Source organism: Nomascus leucogenys, chromosome 17 (genome assembly GCF_006542625.1).
Source record: "Nomascus leucogenys isolate Asia chromosome 17, Asia_NLE_v1, whole genome shotgun sequence".
Lineage (NCBI taxonomy): Eukaryota > Metazoa > Chordata > Mammalia > Primates > Hylobatidae > Nomascus > Nomascus leucogenys.
Genome location: NC_044397.1, coordinates 75,279,635 through 75,304,098, shown reverse-complemented (window position 1 = coordinate 75,304,098; position 24,464 = coordinate 75,279,635). Strand labels below are relative to the sequence as shown.

General features: G+C 43.1%; 1 protein-coding gene across 1 annotated transcript in view; it reads left to right on the top strand.

Moving 5' to 3' along the window:
• WIPF3 (WAS/WASL interacting protein family member 3) overlaps nucleotides 1–17,713 on the top strand; it is a 38,396-nt gene extending 20,683 nt beyond the window's left edge. Inside the window, exons 6-8 of the mRNA XM_030795622.1 lie at nucleotides 704–805; nucleotides 16,263–16,339; nucleotides 16,462–17,713. Of these exons, the coding sequence (XP_030651482.1) occupies nucleotides 704–805; nucleotides 16,263–16,339; nucleotides 16,462–16,500 (218 nt within the window). The 3' untranslated portion in view covers nucleotides 16,501–17,713. The remainder of the gene's footprint in view (nucleotides 1–703; nucleotides 806–16,262; nucleotides 16,340–16,461) is intronic.
• The last annotated feature ends 6,751 nt before the right edge of the window (nucleotides 17,714–24,464 follow it).

The following is a 24,464-nucleotide window of genomic DNA, read 5'->3' as shown; positions in this document are numbered from 1 at the left end:
GGCCCACCAGGCAGAGGGACATTTCGAGTACAAGTATGGAGGTAGGAAGGAAAGTCACCTGGGGTCAGATGTGAAGCTGTGGAATCTTTGGATCCCTTCTGTGTGCTGGGCTAGTGTCCAACAAAGGCCCAGATCACAAAGCAGGGGCTCAGCCCATGAAAGGGCCACAGGAGCCCTCCCCTCCTGCCAACAGATCCCAGAGCAGAAGCTGTTTGCTTTGTGGAGCTCAGGTCCCACCCTAGACACAGGCCATGCTCCTCCATTCCCCAGTCATTCTGCCCACCTCTCCCTCCCCTCGAAACTCTCCCAGGAGCTTCTCAGGTGCTTCAGGCTGCTGGGGCTTTGCCAGTTCCTTGTTGGCACCAGGATCCCCACCTCTGATTCTGCACCCTGGAGAGCCCCGTGCCACTTCCACCCCTTTAGCAGCTTCCTTACGGTGTTATTGGTTGGAGTATGTTCAGGTGGGTGACAGGGAGTGACTGGATTTCCCTCTTCCTGCTTCCCTCCATCCCAACCAACCAGTAAAACTTGCGAGGTGAATGGATGTCTTAGGGAGAACGGCCCTGTTGTTAAAATCCTTGCACTGAGCAGGCAAATAGAAAACAGTGGATGTAGTCAGAGTAATCTCTGTGCTCCTGGAAATGATCAAAACTTGGGTCATGACAGTAACCTGAGTAACTCTTTCCATTTCGCATATGTGCAGATGACTTTGAGTCTAAATTCACGTTCCATTCTGTGGAAGACTTTCCCCCTCCGGATGAATATAAACCATGCCAGAAGATTTACCCCAGCAAGATCCCCAGAAGTAAGTACCACCTGGATAAGACTCCTGGCATTTCTTGACCCTTCAAAATTAGGTGCCCGCTGTGCATCAGTTGGTCACAGACTGTCTAAAGGATGATGTCATGATTTCACTGTACCACTGCAAGGATGTAGTGCTGTGCATAGTTCTGGAACTTTCAGGACATTGATTTCTCCTGATACCTAAGTGTTCGTTTAGAGATTTTTACAGAACACCAAGGGTAACTGTTTGGCATCAGATTTGGATGCCTAAACTTACCACTCATCCCTCTCCTCCCTGGGGCTTTTGATAAGGGAACTAACCAACCCAGATAACAGCAAAATAGGATATTTTGCATCAATCGCTGATGAAGAACCTGAAAACCCCTAATTCAGAACTCTGGCAAATCATGACATGGAGAATGTCCTTAGGTCAATGGTTCTCAACCTTGGCAACATATTAGAATGACCTCTAAGGAGCTTTTACAAATCCTGAAGGCCAGGCTACATCTAACCCACATAATTAGAACATCGAGGTGTCAGGATTTTTAAAAGCTGACAGGTCATTCCAACGTACAGCCAAGGTTGAGAATAATAGCCCAATAAGGGCCCGCCTTCTCCTGATTTCATTATGTGGTCAGTCTTTATTTTATTTTATTTTTATTTTTTTGTTGTCAGACTTTAAGAGAGGACATTTAACCCAGCTTAACTGTTCAGCCTTAAGAGTGGAGAGATAAGCCAGGCATGATCCATGCCTGTGACCCCAGCACTTTGGGAGGCTGAGGCAGGAGGATCACATGAGGCCAGGAGTTTAAGGCCAGCCTTATCAACATAGCAAGATTCCATTTCTACAAAATATTAGCCAGGTGTGGTAGTGCACACCTGTAGTCCCAGCTTCTTGGGAGCCTGAGGTGGGAGGATTGCTTGAGCCCAGGAGTTGGAGGCTGCAGTGAGCTATGATCGTGCCACTACATTCCAGCGTTGATGACAGAGTGAGACTCTGTATCCAAAAAAAATAAAGAGAGAGAGAATGAGGTGATGAGGTGGAGGAGCCAATTCTTGTCTGGTACTGGGCCAATCAGATTGGGCGGGAGCCAGAGTCAACATTATGGAGTGAGTGTCAAATGCGTTCCCACCCCACAGCCTAAGTAAGCCCCCATTCCAGACCTCTGTGGACCCAGATGGAAAATCAGTGTCCAGGGTTAGCCTAAGACCAGGAATCATGAGCCAGGCTCTTTGCCCGTCTCCTTTCAGAGGGACCTTAGTGAAGTCCCTTCTGCAGAACTCAGCTTCCTGCAGAGCAGAGGGAACGCAGGCCTGCCCTGTGCTCAGATGGAGGGGGCGTGGGCCTGCCCTGTGCTCAGATGGAGGGAACCCAGGGCCCTGTGCTCAGGGGGAGGGAGTGTAGCCCTGCCCTGTGCTCAAGTGGAAGGGGCGCGGGCCTGCCCTGTGCTCAGGTGGGGGGTGGCGTGGGCCTGCCCCGTGCTCAGGTGGGGGGAATGTGGGCCTGCCCTGTGCTCAGATTGGGGGAACCCAGGGCCCTGTGCTCGGGTGGAGGGAACCCAGGGCCCTGTGCTCAGGTGAAGGGGACACAGCCCTGCTCTGTGCTCAGGTGGAGGGGGCGAGGGACTGCCCTGTGCTCACATCAGGGGAATGCAGGCCTGCCCTGTGCTCAGGTGGAGGGGGCGCGGGCCTGCCCTGTGCTCAGGTCGGGGGAATTCGGGCCTGCTCGGTGCTCAGATGGAGGGGGCACAGGCCTGCCCTGTGCTCAGGTGGAGGGGGCGCGGGCCTGCCCTGTGCTCAGGTGGAGGGGGCGAGGGCCTGCCCTGTGCTCAGGTGGAGGGGGTATGGGCCTGCCCTGTGCTCAGGTGGAGGGGGCGAGGGCCTGCCCTGTGCTCAGGTGGAGGGGGCGCGGGCCTGCCCTGTGCTCAGGTGGAGGGGGCGCGGGCCTGCCCTGTGCTCAGGTGGAGGGGGCGCGGGCCTGCCCTGTGCTCAGGTGGAGGGGGCGAGGGCCTGCCCTGTGCTCAGGTCGGGGGAATTCGGGCCTGCTCGGTGCTCAGATGGAGGGGCACAGGCCTGCCCTGTGCTCAGGTGGAGGGGGCACAGGCCTGCCCTGTGCTCAGGTGGAGGGGGCGCGGGCCTGCCCTGTGCTCAGGTGGAGGGGGCGCGGGCCTGCCCTGTGCTCAGGTGGAGGGGGCGAGGGCCTGCCCTGTGCTCAGGTGGAGGGGGTATGGGCCTGCCCTGTGCTCAGGTCGGGGGATCGGGCCTGCCGGTGCTCAGATGGAGGGGGCACAGGCCTGCCCTGTGCTCAGGTGGAGGGGGCACAGGCCTGCCCTGTGCTCAGGTGGAGGGGGCGAGGGCCTGCCCTGTGCTCAGGGGAGGGGGCGAGGGCCTGCCCTGTGCTCAGGTGTGGGGAACACGGGCCTGCCCTGTGCTCAGGTGTGGGGAACACAGGCCTGCCATGTGCTCAGGTTGGGGGAACACAAGCCTGCCCTGTGGTCAGGTCTGGGAAACACGGGCCGGTCCTGTGCTCAGGAGTGGGGAACACAGGCCTGCCCTGTGTGCTGGTCAGGGGAAAGTGGGCCTGCCCTGTGTGCTGGTCAGGGGAAAGTGGGCCTGCCCTGTGGTCAAGTTGGGGGAACATGGGCCTGCCTTGTGCTCAGGTGGATGTTCATCTCTGGGTCCACTGGGACATCTCTCTGCTGCTCTGTATAGCTGTACATTTAGAGATATAACCTTGTGTGCCCTTTGTAATAATATGTAAATACCAACTGCGCTGAGTTGAGAGAGAGAGAAAGGAATTAGTATGAAGGAGGTTGGAGGGAAATCCCACCCGCTGAAGGTTAAATAGAACATGAAGGGCCAGCAACAGGGGAAGACAGGCGCTGTGTCCATCTCTCATCTCTGCTCAGTTTAGCACACTCACATGAACCGCCTGTCATGCAGCAGGCACCCTACAGGCACCAGAGGCTGCAAAGTGTAAGAAACAAGGTCTCCTCCACCACGCACCCACCACACACACTCCTGAGATAGAGGAGAATTAGACCCCATAAAAGTGTCTTAATCAGTGATTGTTTAGAGTGCCAAGGGGGTGCAGGTGGATGCTGGGGGCCTGAAAGCCAGAGAGAGAGGGTCACAGTTCCACGTGGGTGGGAAGGCATCCAGGCTGAGGACAGGACAGACCCAGGAGAGAGCGTGATTGTGCTGGGTGCATGTAGGAACCATCTGTCCCATGTGGTACATCAGAGCCCAAGGTGCCTGGCTAGGTAAAACCATACAGGCTGCCGGAGGTGCAAGGTTGGGAGTGTGTGTCCATATACAACACCCCTTTTCCCATCTTGTGAAATATGCACAGGAATCAGCTCGATGAAAACCTAAGTGTTTGTGTTCTTATTGGAGGACACAGCTTATGTTCCCCAACAGCAGACCTCCTAATACTGCACCCAGAATTAGGCTCCTTTACTCCCTCAGGCAGCAGGACTCACACATGAGGAAACTGAGCCTGGCCCCCTGCAGTTACAGAGTGTGCCTCATGGGACTTTCCACATGGCAGGGAGAGCAGAGCCAAGGGACCCCCTTCATCAACAGGCAGCTGGATCTCAGAGTGGGCCGGAAGGAGCCAGGCTGCAGGGGGCTGCCTGCGCATGAACCGACGGGGACAAGGAGATAAGGGTGCCTTCTAACAGTCTGTGTCCCGCCTAAGGCATTGGAGTGTGAACCTGTAAGCAGGGAAGAGCTATCAGTGAAAACATTAAATGACAATTCCAGGGCCATCATGGACCCTGTGGTGGATGCTGTGGATGTTCGTGCCTGGCACTGTTCTAGGTGCTTTGCATACCTTATCATTTCTCCTTAATGCAGAGAGTTTCCAGACAGGGAAAAGGCCAAGTGACTTGCCTAAAGCCTCACAGCAGATTAAAGCCAGAGCCAGGAATTTTGAACCCACATCTGTCTGAACCAGGGCCAGTTCCATTTGGCCGTGGTGAACTCTGAGAACGGATGTGATGAGATGCAGGTTGAGACAGGTAACCAGTGGCTTGATCAGAGGAGGTAGAGACCAGGGTCAGGGAATCTGTTAGCCAGCTATTATAAGAGTCTATGCTGGGAGGCCGAGGCGGGCGGATCACCTGAGGTCAGGAGTTTGAGACCAGCCTGGCCAACATGGTGAAACCCTGTCTCTACTAAAAATACAAAGTTAGCCGGGTGTGGTGGCATACACCTGTAATCCCAGCTACTCGGGAGGCTGAGGCAGGAGAATCGCTTGAACCTGGGAGGCAGAGGTTGCAGTGAGCTGAGATCGTGCCATTGCACTCCAGCTTGGGTGACAAGAGCAAAATTCCATCTAAAAAAAAAAAAAGAGTCTGTGCAAGGGAAGATGGATGGAGGAGGTCCTCAGAGTGATCAGGGTTTGGAGAACCAGGCACAGATGGGATCAAGGAAAGTGGAGGAGCCAGGGTCCCAGGAGTGCCTGCCTTGAGCTGGATGGAGGATGTGACACCAAGAAGGAACTGGAGGTTTCAGGGGGAGGTGATGGGATTCCTGTCATTTATGGTGAGGGGAGGTGGCTGGAGGGCTACAAGGGGGAGATGCCATGTAGCAGGTGGAGCGCAGGATACACAGGTCTGGGGCTGACAGGGTGGGGCAAGGGGAAGGACTTGATTTGCTGGCCATTAGTTTGCAGATGGAAATATAGAACAATGAAGGACATGGCCATGATGTTGGCCGGGGTGCGTGAAGTAGGTCTGTCTGTGTGACAGGAGGCTTTAAGCTGCCAATGAACAGGGTCAACTCAGTCCCTCCCAGACAGCCAGGTCTGTGCAAGCATTTAATAAATGGGATTTGACCTTGGTGACCTAGACAGACAGCTGAAGGGGGAAGTAAGGAATTCCTTTTATTATACTGTCACCAAGTTGTAAATCAAGAATGTATACTGTTTTTCTTAATTTAATTCAGTATACTTATTGGCAGTATTGAAATAACTGTGCCTTTGGAAAATGCACATGTACAGAATCCCAGCTACTGGCTCATTCAGGCTCCTTTCCTTCCCCTGAGGCAGGGTTTGCTGACTGGCCATGTTCATGCCATAAGCCCCACAGCTTTCCCTTACACCCACCTGGCCCCTGAAGGCTTTTAAATTGTAACCTATACCCTAAACCAGAGGTCAGCAAACATTTGCTGTAAAGGACCAGAGAATACCTATTTGAAGTAATACAGGTCTTGATTGTAACTACTCAATTCTGCTGATTATTAAATCTGTCAGCAGCTATAAACAATACATAAATGAATGGGTATGGCTGTCTTCCAATAAAACTTTATTTACAAAAACAGGTGTGGGCTGGATTTGGTCTGCTGGTCATGTTTTGCTGATCTGCCCTAAACGATTCCAGAAAACAGATTCCTAAAAACCTCTTTCTGCTCTTCAGTTTTTCTCAGTAATGTGCTGTGAGGTCCCTCAACCTTCAGATTCAGTCAGTTCTAATCTACAGCTAGCTGCATTTTATGCCCATGGTGCTCACTCGCACCCTCAAGAAGAGAAGAAAAGCTACACCCCCTCACCGCACACAGCTTGCCAGGAGGGCACAATTGGCAGTCTGTGCACCAAAAATAATCTCCTGATGTTTACAAAGGAGCAGTTTTTTAAAGAGCCTATTAAATGAACTGACATTGTACAGACTTGAAAGGGCAAGTGCAATTTCAAAATTAAGATACTGTTTTAGATTGCTGTGGCATCGGTGGACACGAAGTACTCCACCAGCCTCCCAGCAAAATTAAATATGCATGTTCTTGTCATCCCTGTGAGCCCTAGTGCAGAACCTTGTTAATTATATTAGTGTGAATCAGATGTGGTGTATGCCTGTCTGATGACATTTCTCCTTACCAGTTTTCTTCTTGTTCACTGTTGACCTGGCTCCCCAAGACGAGTTCTTCGTGGTCTGGGAGACAGTGTTGTTTCCATCAGATGAGTGTGTTCTCGTGCACTGTGGTCGCCTCTGTGCCCTCTGTCCCTGCCTGCTTGTTTGCTGTCTCTCTGACACACACACACAAAGACACACACGCGAGCACACACGCTTAGCTCTTCCACTAGCCATCATCACTGTCTCCACTCTGCAGGTGTTTGCTATTTTCTTCCATTGATTGAATGGCTTTGTTTAGTTTTGTGTTTTGTGTGTGTGTTTTTTTGTTGTTGTTGTTGTTTTTCGCTTTTGTTTTGTTTCTTTTTTTGAGACAGTCTCACTCGTTTGCCCAGGCTGGAGTGCAGTGGTGTGATCTCGGCTCACTACAACCTCTGCCTCCTGGGTTCAAGCGATTCTCCTGCCTCAGCCTCCCAAGTAGCGCATGCACCACCACACCCAGCTAATTTTTGTATTTTTAGTACAGACGGGGTTTCATCCTGTTGGCCAGGCTGGTCTCGAACTCCTGACCTCAATTGATCCGCCCACCTTGGCAACCCAAAGTGTTGGGTGGGTGAGCCACTGCACCCAGCCTAGTTTTTTTTTCCTGATGTTTTTAAAATGCATTAGATTCCTCAATAAGTGAAACATATAATTACCATTATGACCCATCAATTCCATTCTTGGGTATAGGCTAAAAAGAATTTAAAACTAGTGTTCAAACAAGAACTTGTACACAAATATTCATAGCAGCACTATTCACAATAGCTAAAAGGTGGAAATAACTGATGAACACAGAAGCAAAATGTGGTGTAGCCATACAATGGAATATGATTCAACAAGAAATAGGATGGAAGCACTGATACATTGCTACTACATGGATAAACCTTGTGTTAGTTTGTTCTCACATTGTTATAAAGAAATACTTGAAACTGGGTAATTTACAAGAAAAGAGGTTTAATTGGCTCACAGTTCTGCTGGCTGTACAGGAAGCATAATGCCAGCATTTGCTTCTTGGGAAGCCTCAGGGAGCTTCCAGTCATGGTAGAAGGCGAATGAGGAGCACTTGTGTCACATGACAGAGCGGAGCAAGAGGGAGAGTGTTTGGAGGAGGTGCCACACACTTAACCAGATCTTGTAAGAATTCACTATCTTAAGGACAGCACCAAGCCATAAGGGATCTGCCCCCATGACTCAGACACCTCACACCAGGCCCCACCTCTAAGTTGGGGATTACAGTTCAACATGAGATTTGGTGGGGACACATATTCAAACTATATCAAACCTTGAAAATATCATGTAAGTGAAAGAATCCAGAAACGAAAGGCCACATATTGTATAATTTCATTTAGATGGAATGTCCAGAAGAGGCAAATCCACAGAGACAGAAAATAGATTAGTGGTTTCCAGAGAGAAGGGGAAGAAGGGAATGGTGAGTGAGTACTGATGGATGCAAGGCTTTCTTTTGGCAGCCAGGGCAACAAGCAAGACTCTGTCTTTACAAAAAAAATTTTTTTAATTAGCCAGGCATGGTGGTGTGCTCCTATAGTCTCAGCTGCTGGGGAGGCTCATGCAGGAGAATCATTTGAGCTCAGGAGTTTGAGACTGCAGTGAGCTATGATTGTGTCACTGCACTCTAACCTGCACAACAGTGAGATCCTCTCTCTGAAAAAATTTTAGGCTGAGTACGGTGGCTCATGCCTGTAATCCCAGCACTTTAGGAGGCCGAAGCAGGTGGATGGCTTGAGCTCAAGAGCTCGAGACCAGCCTGGGCAACGTGGCGAAACCCCATCACTACAAAAAAATACAAAAATTAGCCGAATGTGGTGGTGCATGCCTGTAGTCCCAGCTACCTGGGAGGCTGAGGTGGGAGGATTGCTTGAGTCCGGGAGGTGGAGGTTGCAGTGAGCCATAATAGTGCCACTGCACTCCAGCCTGGGTGCCAGAGCAAGACTCTGTCCCCCCAAAAAAATTATTTTTAAGTTTTCCTTTTGGGGTGATAGAAACATTGTGAAACTTTATAGAAGTGATGGTTGCACAGCACTGTGAATGTACTAAATGTCACTAATGGTAAATTTTATGTTATGTGTATTTTACAACAATAAAAAGAAAGTGAACAAAAACTGTCAGAAATTTTGGGAAAAATGCAAAGGTCACAAATATTTGTTAACATAATGATGGTAGAAAGAATGACATCATCTTCCTATCAACAGATACTCACTGAGGCCCTTACCCTTTGGAGAGATTTAGATAAATAAGTACTTCACATGTGCTTGAAAAATTCACATTTCAAACATAATTGTGTTTATATCCCAAGTCCTGAACAACTCCCCATTCTCCTCTTCCCCCAGCCCCTGGCAGTACCCTTCTACTCTCTGTCTCTATTAATTTGACTGCTCTAGGTACCTCATGTAAGTGGAATTATATAGCATTAGTCTTTTTAAGCCTGGTTTATTTTACTTAGCTTATGCCCTCAAAATTCATCTATGTTGTCGCATATGTCAAAATTTACTTCCTTTTTAAGGCTGAATAGTATTCCATTGTATGGATGTACCACATTTTGTTATCCATTAATCCGTTGATGGACATTTGGGCTGCTTCCGCCTCTTAACTTTTGTGAATGCTCTGAACATGGAAGTACAAATATCTGTTCAAGTCCCTGCTTTCAATACCCAAAGTAGAATTGCTGGATCATATGGTAATTCCATTTTTAATTTTTTGAGGAAATGCTATACCGTTTTCATATCTACTGGGCCATTTTACACTTCTACCATCAGTGTGCAAGGGTTTCAATTTCTCTATATTCTCTCCAATAATTTTTATTTTCTGTTTTTTATTTTATTTTATCTTATTTTTACTGTATAGTGGCCATTCTAATAGGTGTGAGGTGGTATCTCTTTGTGATTGAACTCCTATTTTAAAATAGAGTTACTTTACACTTAACAGTAAAACTACCCACTGTTATTTCCATTAGCGATGGAACCTCTCCATCAGGCACTGCAGTAACTTCAACAGTATGGAATAGTTCATGTCATAAAAATTAAAGGATTAGATGTCCCAAGACTGAGAGAATCTGGAGGATAAAGCACACTGCCAGTAGGAGGGTATTTATTCCCATCTTTGCGGAAGGCAGCTGGGGAGTAAGAGCCTCTGCCCTGATGAGCTTTCCTTGGTGAAGCCTGGTTTTTACTGCTGACCATACACCTCTTCAAAAGCTGTCTTCCAGCATTCCACTCTTTTACCACAGCTTCTGTCCTTCCAGGACAATCCTTTATTTCTTTGAACCCATGAAGGTGCTGTAATGTCTATAAACTATCTCCCTGGACCTACTCTGGTCCCTGAGCCATTTTTCTGCTCTTCTCTTAGCCAACACTGTCTCCACTTCGCCACCCCCTGTTCTCTCTGGAGCCAAGTCCTCCCAGGCTTTCTCCCCTCTGCACCAGGGTAAGCGCTCTTACCAAGGCCACCAGTGAAACTCCATGTTGCCAACTACAGTGTCAGAGGCTCTAACCTCAGCTTGTCACTCCCTCTTTCTGAAACACTTCATTTAGATTTTATGACAGCTCTCTCCTTTCTCCTTCCACTGCACACTGACTCCTTCTCAGTTTTCAGTTTTTTGTTATACCACACACTTCAGAGTCGTCTACTCCTGCATCCAACTTACCAGTGAACTCGGGTGTCTCCTTGAAATGCATCCAGAATCTGATCTCTCTCACCTCCTCTGCCACTCCCATTCTGCCCTAAGCCACTGTCATTCCTCATCCAAATTGTTGCTGGAACCTGCTAACAGGCTCCACTGCTTCACACTGCAGCCCAAGTGATTTGTCTACAGCCCAAGTCCAGTCGCTCCCCTCTGCTCAGAATCCTCCAGGGAATCCCCATCTCGCCCCAAATCAACTGGGAATTCCTATCATGGTTCATAAGACCTACGTGAACCTCCTCCCTCCCCTTTCACCACTCCTCCTACCTCGTTGTGCTCTAACAACACCAGCAATTTCCAGAACATTCCAAGCACACATTTGCTCCTGGGCTCTGCATTTGCTGTTCCTTCTGATACCTGGTTCTGAGTGATGATAACCACTTTTAATACATTGCTGTACATATTTCTGGTCTTTTCTCTCTTTATTTGATCAACTGCTTTTCTACCTAAATATACAAACTATTTTTTACAAAATTTAGATTTTATTTTATGTACTTTTTCGTATACTTTCTCCAAATATCCACATGCCTGTCTCCCTACTTCCTCTTGATATTTGATCAAATGGTACTTGTCTTAGCTCAGGCTGCCATAACAAAATACCAGAGACTGGGTGGCACAAACAACGGAAATTTATTTTCTCATGGTTCTGGAGGCTGAGAAGTCCAAGATCAAGGTGCTAGTCAATTTAGTTTCTGGGGAGGGCTCTCTTCCTGGCTTGCAGAGGGCCACCTTCTCACTGTGTACACACTTGGTGCCACACAAGTTTCCTGGTGTCCTATTTTATAAGGGCACTAATCCCGTCATGAGTGTCTCATCCTCATGACCTCATTTACACCTAATGACCTGCCAAAAGCCACACCTCCAAATACCATCATACTGGGGCTAGGGCTTCCACATATGAATTTTGGAGAAACATGATTCAATCCATGGCAGCAACTTATCAGAGAGGTCTCCCCTGACTACCCTGTATAAGACAGAAGCTCTTCCTGCCCTATCACTTTGTATTCTCTTTACACTGTTTTTTAATTGTCTTCAAAGCATTCATCACCTTCAGACATTATTTACCTGTTACTTGTCTGCCTCCGCAGTACAGTGTAAGGCCCTGAATGGCAGAGACTGCAGCAGTTTTTATTCACTGGCTTATTTCCAGCTCTCAGAATAAAGTGAGGTACACTCACAAATACGTAAGACACTCCTTACGTATTTGTTGAATTAATAAATTTGAATGTTCACTCATATATGCATTGCTGAACCATTTACATAATAAAACAATTTGGAAATAGCACACATCTCCAGTATTGGGGTTAAATAAATGGAGGCAGAGACACACAATGGAATGCTATGTAACCATTACAAAATGGGGCTATCAAATATTTAGTGACATGGGAAAATGTTTACCTTTTTACGTAAAAACACCTTGTTACATAAAAACAATACCAAAAAATGTATACAAAAAAGTATATAAAATAAAATCTACATTTTGTAAAAAGTAAATAAATTTGTGTATCTATGTAGAAAAGGAGTTGATCAAATAGAAGAGAGAAGAGACTAGAAATATGTACACCAAAATATTTTATTTATTTATTTATTCATTTATTTAGAGATTAGGTCTCACTCTGTTGCCCTGGCTGGAGTGCAATGGTGCGATCTTGTCTCACTGCAGCCTCCGCATCCCAGGTTCAAGTGATTCTCCTGCCTCAGCCTCTTGAGTAGCTGGGACTACAGGTGTGCGCCACCACGCCCAGCTAATTTTTGTATTTTTAGTAGAGATGCCGTTTTGGCATGTTGGTCAGGCTGGTCTCCAACTTCTGGCCTCAAGTGATCTGCCTGCCTCAGCCTCCCAAAGTGCTGGGATTACAGGTGTGAGCCACTGTGCCCAGCCTGTACACGAAAATATTAAAAGTGGTTATTACTCAATGGTGAAAGTTGGGTGATTTTCATTTTCTTTACTAATTAGTTCAAGTTTTTATAATACATGTACATTGCTCTTAACGATCTTGAAATCTAAATTTTAAATTGCAAGTTGTTGGGAGAGAGAATATGATTAGCTCACCTCTGGCCTGAGCACCTGTGGACAGGAAGTGAGGTCCACTGGTATGTAGGGTGACCTCTCTTAGAGACTGAGCGGGCTCAGTTCTCTACGAGGAGTGGAAGTTGAGGAAGGAGTGATGGAGGCTCTCGTACCAACCAGAACGATGACAGCAACAGTGGGGGATGAGAGGAAAGGCCAGATACGCAGTCTCTAAGGTTTAAACCTAGAAGATACTAGAATGATCATTTCCAATCACACTTGTCATTTCCTTCACTTAGAGAAGTGAGAACAAGAAAGGCCCTTTGAGGTCAGCCAGCCCAACTCCTTCCTGTACAGCTAGAGAAGCCAAGCAGAAGTAAAGTGGCCTGCCCTGTTTACAGCTGGTGGCAAAGCTGGGGCTAGAGTCCAGGTTCTCTGCCCCCAGGGTCCAGCGCTCCTTGCACCATGTTGCACTGTCTCACCACGTTGTACTGTCTCTATGATGCCAGGGCAGCCCATAGCTTAGATGGTGTTGGCCCAGAGCTGACAGTTAGATTTGCTTCAAAGCCCCCTTCCAGGCTCACAGGAATTGCAGCCCAGGGCTGGTGGTTATTCTGGGAGGGAATTGCAGCCCAGGGCTGGTGGTTATTCTGGGTGGTTATGAATAGGAGGGAAGAGGAGCCATCTGTGGACAGGAGACGGAAGCAGTGTCCATTCAACCTGCTCCTAAGTGCAGTAGGTGCTTGAGATTGAGGAGAGAGGTAAACAATATTTCTCCTGATGAGTTACAGTATCCCAAGTGTGAAAACCCCTGATTTGGTGAATCTGCAAAGCCCTTCTGTGGGAAGGGAGCCCATGTGAAGGGGTACTTCAGCAGAATGGCTCTGCTTTTGAATTCTGAGATTCTGGTGGCATCTTATAAGGGAAAATCCCTTTAAGGGAATATTTGGATTAAAAGCACTCTGACAAACCCTGACTAAGTCCTGGCCACTCAACTTCTAGCAGCAGTGATTTTTTTTTTTTTTTTTTTTACAAGACAGACTTTGCCTTTCTGTTTTAGGGAGAAACTGATTCCCCTTTAACCTCTCCGATATTGTTTCTTGTCATATTTATGAAAACCAGTGGGAAGAGCCAGGTGCGATGGCTCATGCCTATAATCCCAACACTTTGGGAGGGTGAGGTGGGCGGATCACTTGAGCTCAGGAGTTTGAGACCATCCTGGCCAACACGGCAAAACCCCATGTTTCTATTTTAATGTTTCTATTTTTCTATTTGAAACCCCATTTTTTACTACCAAAAATATAAAAAATTAGCCAGGTGTGGTGGTGTGCACCTGTAGTCCTAGCTACTCAGGAGGCTGAGGTGACAGGATTGCTTGAGCCTGGGAGGCAGAGGTTGCAGTAAGCTGAGATCATGCCACTGCACTCCAGAGCAAGACCCTGTCTCAAAAAAAAAGAAAAAAGAAAAGAAAAGAAAAGAAAGAAAACCAGTGGGAATTGCTAACTTATGGTGAAGCCTATTTTATTGCCTAGTGGTTCCCAAACAGGGGAAATTTTGCCTCCCGGGAGACATTCGGCAATGTCTGGAGTCATTTTTGGGTTGTTACAAGTGGCCACGAGCAGGGGGCTAGGGTATGCTACTGGCATCTAGTGCGTAGAGACCGGGGAAGCTGTTAAACATCCTGCAACACACAGGACCGCCCCCACAATAGAGAATTATACAGCCCAAATGTCAATAGAGCCAAGATTGCAGACCCCTGGCCTAGAAGGTCTTTCTGTAGTGGACAGGAATTTCTTAAACCTAAGAACAGTCATTTCCAAGGCTATCCTCTCACATGCAATTAGACGAGGGGCTGTATATTAGTGTTTTCTTCTTTTTTTTTTTTTTTTACTTTTTGCTCAATTAATAAACTAGCTAAAAATCTAGCAGTTACTATATATTTTGCTCTAAAATATCTTTATTCTAGAACAAGTCCACTCATTAATTTAAAAAGTTTTAATGAAAATTACAGTGCCCATTTGATTAATGTGTTATAAGTTTTAGAGACCCTTCTACATGATAGTCCAATTTAAAAAATTGTACCTTACCTTAAAAGGTTTTTATAATACTTATATATTATATATCTTGTAGAAAAGTTGAAAAAAATGTTTCTTAAGAGAGTTTTTTGGCCAGGCATGGTGGCTCCCACCTATACTCCCAGCACTTTGGGAGGCCAAGGTGGGAGGATCACTTGAGCCCAGGAGTTCGAGATAAGCCTGGCCAACATGGCGAAACCTTGTCTCTACTAAAAATATCAAAAAAATTAGCCAGGCATGGTGGCAAGCACCTGTAGTCCTAGCTACTCAGGAGGCTGAGGAATCAGAATGGCTTGAACCTGGGAGGCGGAGGTTGCAGTGAGTTGAGATAGCACCACTGCACTCCAGCCTGTGGGAAGACTCTGTCTCAAAACAAAAACAAACAAAAAAAAAGAGTTTTTTTTAAAATGGTGATTCTACCACTTAGAAGGAAACATTTCAGAATATTATATATTTCTCAATGAATTTTTAAAATAGTTCAGATCATTCTATTTATACAAATTCATTTCTCCAAAATGAGTCTTTGTAAATATTCAGTTTCTTGCAGGGTACAGTAACGCATGCCTGCAATCCCAGAACTTTGGGAGGCAAAGGTGGGAGGATCACTCGAGTCCGGGAGTTTGAGACCAGCCTGAGAAACATAGTGAGACCCTGTCTCTACAAAAAATTTTAAAAGTTAGCTGAGTGTGGCGATGCACACCTGTGATCCCAACTACTCAGGAGGCTGAGGTGGAAGGATCACTTGAGTCCGGAAGGTTGAGGCTGCAGTGAGTCATGATCATATCACTGCATTCCAGCCTGGGAGACAGAGGGAGACCTTGTCTCAAAAATAAAATGAAAAATAAAACAATAAAAAAACAGGTGCTTAGTACTCCATCATGTAATACTGAACCCTACATTACCTAAAAACCTATGTTGAACACAGGTCATTAATTGTTCACTATTATAAATAATCTATAATGAACATCCATGCTTTTCATGTTGCTTTTTAAATAGCACAGCAATCTGGATTGTTCTGGAGACTTTGGGATATGATTATTTAATGCCTGGTTCATGACAGAAACAGAATAGATAGGTGTCCTACCAGTGCAGCAGAGGAAACACCATTTGGAATAACCAATTGAAGGGAGAGTTCTGGAACACCTGGGAATGGGGATGTAAACTTGGGTGGACCAACCAAAACATGTATCTGTATATATACAGATGTATGTATGGAAATACCAAAAAGAAAAAAAAATCGAAAGATAAACACCAAGCTTTTAGCCATGGTGACTCTGGGATAGAAAATTGGGATTGGGGGCGGAACAAGAAGAGGAACTTTGAGGTTTTTTTCCATTATCTTCTTTATTCTTTGAATTCTTAACTATAAGAATATATTCATATGTAACTTGTGTAATACTTAAGCACAATACACTTGAGAGAATGATTTGGTTCCTCATGGATGGGAGGCCTGATTTGTCAGCAGTTACTCATCTTTTACTTTTTTAGCCAGCCCTAGTATTGCTGGGAACATTGTGAATAATGGATGAGCATCCCTGGAGATGGCATATTTTGGTAAAGAAGTTCTAACGTGCATTTAGATGATGGGCCTTAATAATTTGTTCTCTTCTCAGTGTATTAGACATGACTCTTCTGCATCCATGGTCTTTGACATAGAAGTTGGGAGTGGTGGAAACAGACAGTCTAGGGCCAGGATCCTGAAGGTTTCATTGCTTTAAGTGCTGGTTTAGAGAAAGTTTCTCTGTGAAACATGCACACCCGGTCCCTGGGCCAATAGATAATGAGATTGTTCTTTTCTCCTTCAGGCCGTACACCTGGTCCCTGGCTCCAAGCGGAGGCAGTTGGGCAGAGCTCTGATGACATCAAAGGCAGAAATTCTCAGGTAACACAAGCTTCATGTCTCTGAATGTAAAACCAGGAATTCTCCTCAGAGGGCACAGAAATGGTAAGGGTATGCTTTCTCCTTAACAGCTTTATATTTTTCCTCACACTCCTTTTCCTCAGGGAAAGCCATTTGGTGGACCTTTTTTCAAGCCAGAATGAAACACTCAACATTTCAAAATCTGAAGTGTGACAAAAGGGGGCTTCCCTGGAATCACCACTACATATAGAAGCAAGTTTAGCAACTCTGACATTCTTCAACAGTCATGCCAATCACTTTCCATTCTTCCTTGGTTATGATGGCCTGTGAGAAAAACTGAGTAACATGTATAAAACATAATTCAGTATTCTCTCTCATCTATAGAATACATGGTTTCTTTTAGCACACTTGGAGATTTTTTTTTTCCCCACCAATGTTATAATTGATTTTGGCCAAATTTAGTCACAATTCAAGTACTAGTACCTACAAGAAATGAACAGAACTAGACGGGAAGCCAGACAGCTGCTTTTGTGATAAGACAGTCCTTGAAGAAACACCTTTAGTCTCACCCAGGGCATCTTGAACAGAAGTATTTCCTAACCTGGACACAACGTTTCCCTGCACGTGACAGGGTCTCATCTCTAAAAGCCCTTTGTTTCTTTGAAAACATGTATTCAGTCGAACAATAGTCTCCCCATTTCTGAATAGTATGTGACAGACTACAAAGTCACTTGCAGTTAAACCAGGCAATTCTGCAACTGTGTGGAACATCAAGGAAAGTGACCTGAGAAGTAAGAGGCTAGGTTCCTGGAAGCTAGGATGAGTTCCTCAGAGGAAAAAGTACATCCCCTAGCAGATAAGCATCCCCCTTTTCTAACCACAGCTGATGCAAGAATTGCAGTAATGATTCTTAGATGATCACAGGTTCAAAACTGTGTGTATGATTGTAGTTAAGAAAGAAGTGTATATACATAGGAAAAAAGACAGGAAGAATATACACAATATTGTTAACAGGTAGAGAGAATTCTGAGAAGATGGCAGAGGAGAAAGCACCAGGAATCTGTGGACAACAATTGCATTGGCAGAATCTGTCTGATGTAATTTGTCTGATGTATTTTGGAACTCTGGGATTCATTAAAGGCTTGCAACTTCCAGGGGAAAGCTTGGACAGTAAATTGTGCTCTTAGTACAATAGTAACTACTCATCCTCCACCTCCCACCCCATGGCAGGCAACTGGGCACGTGTTCCTGGAGCAGCTTGCACACAGCTTGCAGGAGCCAAGGTGGGCACAAAAAAAAAAACAAACCCTGTCCTCCAGATACTGGGGAATCTGTTCTCTGATTGCTTATTGCTGCTTCTGATCACAGAGGTACAAATAAAGAGATGGGCAGCCACTGTTGCACCTCCTGTTATTGTAAATCCCTTTCCCTTTGGCTGAAGTGGCCTCCTGGGGATTTCAAGGGCTGGTGGCCATTTTGTTCCTCCTGTCCTTGCTCTTTTTTTTTTTCCCATTTGGGAGCCAAACATTAAAGACGAACATTCAAAGGCTACTACATATATGATGAAAATTAGAAAGTGACCACATATGCCCAGGGAAAGGCACAGGCTCAGAAAAGACCAACAAGACCTTAAGATTACACCTTAGGCTGATTCTTAGCACAGAAACAGCCTACAACAATCAAAAAAATAAAATGAACAAAAACAGTAAGAAAAACCAGCAAACCCTGGGGGAGAGAGAGAATTGATATCTAGAGTTACCACATTATTAGATTAAAATGTAGAGTTTTCAGCAACAACAAAAATCACATCATACAAAGAAACAGGAGAGTATGGCCCATTCAAAGGAAAAAAAAAAACAAATCAATAGAGACTGCTCTTAAAAAATACCTGATGGGAGATCTACTAGACAAAGACTTTAAAACAACTGTCTTAAAGGTGCTCAAAGAACTGAAGGAAAATGTGGAGAAAGTCAAGAAAATGATGTATGAACAAAATGGAAGTATCAATAAAGAGGAAAAAACAAATTCTGGAGCTGAAAAATATAACAAATGAAATGAAAAATTTACTAGAGGGAACAAAAGGCAGACATGAGCAGGCAGATGAAAGAATCAACAAACTTGAAGATAGGACAACTGAAATTATTGAGTCAGAAGAACAGAAAGAAAAAAAAGTAAAAGTGAACAAAGCCTAAGAGACCTGCGGGAGACCATCAGGAAGACTAACGTGCTTATTGTGGGAGTTCTAGAAGGAGAAAGGAAAGAGAAAGGGTAAAAAAGACTCTCTGAAGAAACAATAGCTCAGAACTCCCCAAATTTGATGAAAGGCATGAATATAAACATCCAAGATGCTCAGTAAAGTAAGATGAACTAAAAAACCACACCAAAGAAACACTATAATCAAATTTTCAAAAGGCAAAGAGAAAATCTTGAAAGCAGCAAGAGAGAAGTGACTCATCATATTCAAGTGATCCTCAGTAAGATTATCAGTAAATTTATCATCTGAACTTTGAAGGCCAGAAGGTAGTGAGCCCATATATTCCAAGTGCTAAAAGAAAAAAACTGTCAAGCAGTAATTTTGTATCTGGCAAAACCATTCTTAAAAAGTGAGGGAGAAATTAAGATATTCACAGATAAACAAAAGCTGAGGGAGTTTGTTACCACTGGACCTGCCCTGCAGGCATACCCAAGGGAGTCCTAAAGGGTCAAATGAAAGGACACGAGACAGTAACTTGAAGCTATAGGAAGAAACAATGACCTCACTAAAGGTAACTTTATGGTCAATTATAAAAGCTAATATTATTGTTAACAACAGTTTGTAATTATACTTTTTGTTTTCTACATGATTTAAAAGACAAAACATTTTTAAATTTTTTAGTTTAAAAGCTAATGTTACTGTAACTTTTGTTTGTAACTATATACTTAGGGTTATATATAATTTAAGAGACTAGTATATTTAAAAGACTTATTAATTTGTTTTGGGGCACACAATATATAAAGATGTGATTTGTTCACATCAACAACTAAAAGGAGTGGTGATGGAGCTGTAAAAAAGCAGATATTTTGTATGTTATTGAATCTAAACTACTATAAAATCATAGTGTTATAACTTTAGGATGTTAAGTGTAATTCCTATGGGCTATGGCCTGAATGTTTGTGTCCCTCAAAATTCATATACCAAAACCTAATCCCTAATGTGACAGTATTAAAAGGTTGGGCCTTTGGGGAGGTGATAAATCATGAGGGCAGAGCCCTCATGAATGAAATTAGTTCCTTTATAAAATAGGCTTAAGGAAGCTTGTTCATCCCTTTCACCATGTGAAGATGCAGTTTGAAGGCACCACGTATGAAGCAGACAGCGGGCCCTCACAAGACACCATATCTGCTGGTGCCTTGATCTTGGACTTCCCAGCCTCTACAAATTTAAGAAATAAATTTCTGCTGATTTCATAAATTACTTAGTGAAAGATACTTTGTTATAGCAGCCCGAAAAGACTAAGACACCATGGTAACCACACAGAAAATAGCTATAGAATATATACAAAAGGAAATGAGAAACAAATTTAAACATTTCACTACAAAAAAAGTCAACTAAACAGAAAAGAAAGGGTATGAGGTAAAAAAAAGCTACATAGAAAACAAGTAGCAAAATGACAGAGTAAATCCCTCCTTGTCAGTAATTTCTTCAAGTGTAAATGGATTAAACTTTCCAATCAAAAGACAGAGATTGGCAGAATGGAGTTTTAAAAATCTGATCCAACAGTACGCTGTTTACAAGAGACTCAGTTTAGCCATAAAGACAAATCGGTTGAAAGTGAAAGGATGGAAAGAGATATTCCTACTGTGAGCAAAAGAGAGCAGGGGTGGCTCTACTAACATCAGGCAAAATAGACATTAAATCAAAAAGTTTACAAGAAACAAAAAGGACATTATATGTTAATACAAGGTTCAATAGAGCAAGAAGACATAACAATTACAGATATTAGTTCACCTAATAACAGACCATAAAAATGCATGAAGCAAAACTGACAGAATTAAAGTGAGAAATAGACCTATAATAATAGCTGAAGAATCAAATATCCTACTCCCAATAATGGATGAAACAACCAGACAGGAGATAAGGAAGGAAATAGAGAACACAAAAAAGCTGTATATAACAGACATATACAGTACACTCTACCCAACAGCAGCAGTATATACATTCTTCCTAAATGCACATGAGACATTTTCCAGGAGAGACCATTTGTTAGGCTGCAAATTAAGTGTCTTAAATGATTTTAAAAGATAGATATCAGGCCAGGCACGGTGGCTCACGCCTGTAATTCCAACACTTTGAGAGGCCTAGGGGGGTGGATCACCTGAGGTCAGGAGTTCCAGATCAGCCTGGAACATGGTGAAAACCTATCTCTACTAAAATACAAAAAATACCCAGGCATGGTGGTGGGCACCTGTAGTCCCAGCTACTTGGGAGGCTGAAGTGGGAGAATTGCTTCAACCCAGGAGGCAGAGGTTGCAGTGAGCCGAGACCATGCCATTGCACTCTAGCCTGGGCAACAAGAGTGAAACTCCATCTCAAAAAAAAAAAAAAAAAAAAAAAAAGATAGATATCAGACAAAATATCTTTCCTAACACAGTGGAATAAAATTATAAATCTAGAACAGAAGTAAAACTGGAAAATTCACAAATTTGTAGAAATTAAACACTACACTCTTAAACAACCAATGGATCAAAGAATAAATCAGAAAGGAAACTATTAAACACTTGGAGATTAATTAAAATGAACATACAACATACCAAAATTTATGGAACACTGAAAGCAGTGCTAAGAGTGAGATTTATAGCTATAAATTGTTACATTAAAAAACAAGAAAGTTATCAAATCAGCAACCTAATTTTACAATGTAAAGAGCTAGAAAAAGAAGAACTAAACCTAAAGCTAGCAAGAAGGAAGGAAATGAAGAAAGTTAGAACAGAGATCAATGAAATAGAGAATAGAAAAACAATACAGAAAATTAACAAAACCAAAAGTTGGTTATTGAAAAGATTAACAAAACTGACAAACCTTTAGTTAGATAGACTAAGGAAAAAATAGAGAAGACTCAAATTGTTAAAATCAGAAATGAAAGTGGATACATTACTACTAATCCAACTGAAATAAAAAGGATTACCTAGATGAAATGGACACATTTCTAAAAACACAAAACCTACCAAGATCAAATCACAATAAAATAGAAAATCTGGCTGGGCATGGTGGCTCACACATGTAATCACAGCTCTTTGGGAGGTTAAGGTGGGAGAATTGCTTGAGGCCAGGAGTCTGAGCCAGCCTAGGCAACATAGCAAACCCTGTCTCTACAAAAAAATTTTAAAATTAGCTAGACATGGTAGTGCGTGGCTGTAGTCTAGCTACTTGGGAGACTGAGGTGAGAAGATTGCTAGAGTCCAGGAGTTTGAGGCTGCAGTGAGCTATGGATTGCACCACTGCACTACAGCCTGGGTGACAGAGTGAGACCCTGTCTCAAAAAAAAAAGAAAAAGAAGATAGAGAGTAGAAGGATGGTTAACAACTAGTGGGGGAGTGGAGTTGGGGATGTTTAATTGGTATAAAAAATAGTTAGAAAGAATAAATAAGACCTACTGTTTGATAGCACAACAGGGTGACTATAGTAAATAATAATTTAACTGTGCAGTTTAAAATAACTCAAAGAGTATAATTGGATTGTCTGTAACCCAAAGATAAATGCTTGAGGGGATGGATACCCCATTTTCCTTGATGTGATGATCACTCATTGTATACCTGTACCAAAACATCTCATGTACCCCATAAATATATACAGCTACTATATACCCACAAAAAAAAAAGAAATAGAAAATCTGAATAGATTTATAACTAGTAAGGACATTTAACCATTAATCAAATATCTCCCAAAAAAGAAGAGCTCTGGACTTCATGGCTTCACTGGTGAATTCTACCAAACGTTGAAAGAACTAACCCAATCCCTCTAAAACCTTTCCAAAAAATTGAAAAGGAGGGAACACTTTTTATCTATTCTATGAGACCAGCATTATCCTGATACCAAAGCCAGACAAAGACATGACAAGAAAACTATAGACCAATATCCCTTATAAACATTGATGAAGAAATTCTCAACAAAATACTAGCAAATCAAATCCAGTAGTACATTAAAAGGATTATATACCATGACCAAGTAGGATTTATTCCTGCATGGCAAAGATTATTCAATATATAAAAATCAGTTAATGCAATATATTGCATTAATAGGATGAAGGGGAAAAAGACACATGATCATCTCAATTGATGCAGAAAACGCATTTGACAAAATTGAACACCTTTGCATGATAAAAAAAAATTCTCAATAAACTAGGAATAGAAGGAAACTCCCTTAACATAATAAAAGCCATATATGAAAAATCTACAGTGAACATGCTCAATGGTGAAAGACTGAAAGCTTTTGCTTTAAGATCAGGAACAAGGCAAGGATGCCTGCTTTCATTACTTCTATTCAACATAGTACTGGAAGTCTATCCAGAGCAGTTGGGCAAGAAAAAGAAAAAAAAGGCATCCAAATTGGAAAGCAAGAAGTAAAATTATCTCTGTTTGCAGATGGTATGTTGTTATATGTAGAAAACCCTAAAGATTCCACCAAAAAAAAAGCTGTTAGAAATAATTCAGCAAAGTAGCAGGATACAAAGTCAACACACAAAAATACGGTTGTATTTCTACACACTAACAATGAGCAATCTGTAACAAAAATTACAGAAACAATTCCATTTATGATAGCATAGAGAAGAATGAAATACTTAGCAGTTAACCAAGCAGGTGAAAGACTTGTATAATGAAAACTATAAAACATGGCTGAAATAAATAAGACATAAATAAATGCAAACACATCCCATGTTCATGGGTTAGAAGACAATATTGTTAAGATGTCAATACTACCCAAAGCAATCTACAGATTCAGTGTAAACCCTACCAAAATCTCAATGACATTTTCTTCAGAAATAGAAAAACCCAGAATCCTAAAAGAAGAATCCTGAAATTCATATGGAATCTCAAGGAACTCCTTGAGATAGCCACAACAATCTTGAAAAAGAAGAATAAATCTAGGGGACTCACACTTCCTATTTCAAAACTATAATAATCAAAACAGTGTGGTACTGGTATAAAGACAGACATATAGACCAATGGGATAGAATAAAAAGCAGTAAATAAATAGAATAAAAAGAAATAAACTGTTGCATATATGGTCAAATGATTTTAACAAGGCAAGACCATTCAATAGGGAAAGGGTAGTATTTTCAACAAATGATGCTAGGAACACTGGATATCCCCACGTAGAAGAATGAAGTTGGACCCCTACTAATACCATATACAAAAATTAACTCAAAATGAATTGAAGACCTAAATGTAGGCCCCGAAACTGTAAAACTCTTAGGAGAAAACACAGGGCAAAAGCTTCATGACATTGGATTTGACAATGATTTCTTGGATATGACACTAAAGGCATAGGCAACAGAAGAAAAAATAAGCAAACTGGACTTCGTGAAAATCTTTAAAATTTGCATATCAAAGACAATATAAAAAAGAAAAGGCAACCCACAGAATGGGAGGAGTTATTTTCATATCGTATATCTGATAAGAGATTAATATCCATAATATATAGATAACTTATAAAACTCAACAAGAAAACAAATAACCTAATTTAAAAATGAGCAATGGACTTGAATAGACATTTCTCCAAAGAAGATAAACAAATGGCCAATGAGCATAGGAAAAGTTGCTGAGCATCACTAATCATTAGAGAAATACAAATCAAAATTACAATGAGATACCACCTCATACACATCAAGATGGCTGCTATCAAAACAAAACAAAATAACAAATGGTGGCAAAGATGTGGAGAAAATGGAACCCTTATGCACTGTTGGTGAGAATGTGAAATGGTACAGCTGCTGTGGAAAACAGTATGGCAGTTCCTCAAAAAAATAAAAACAATTACCATAGGATCTGGCGCTTCCACTTCTGGGTATGTACCCAAAAGAATCTAAAGCAGAGCCTGGAAGAGATATTTGTACACCCATGTTCATAGCAGCATTATTTACAATAGCTAAAATGTAGAAGCAGCTTG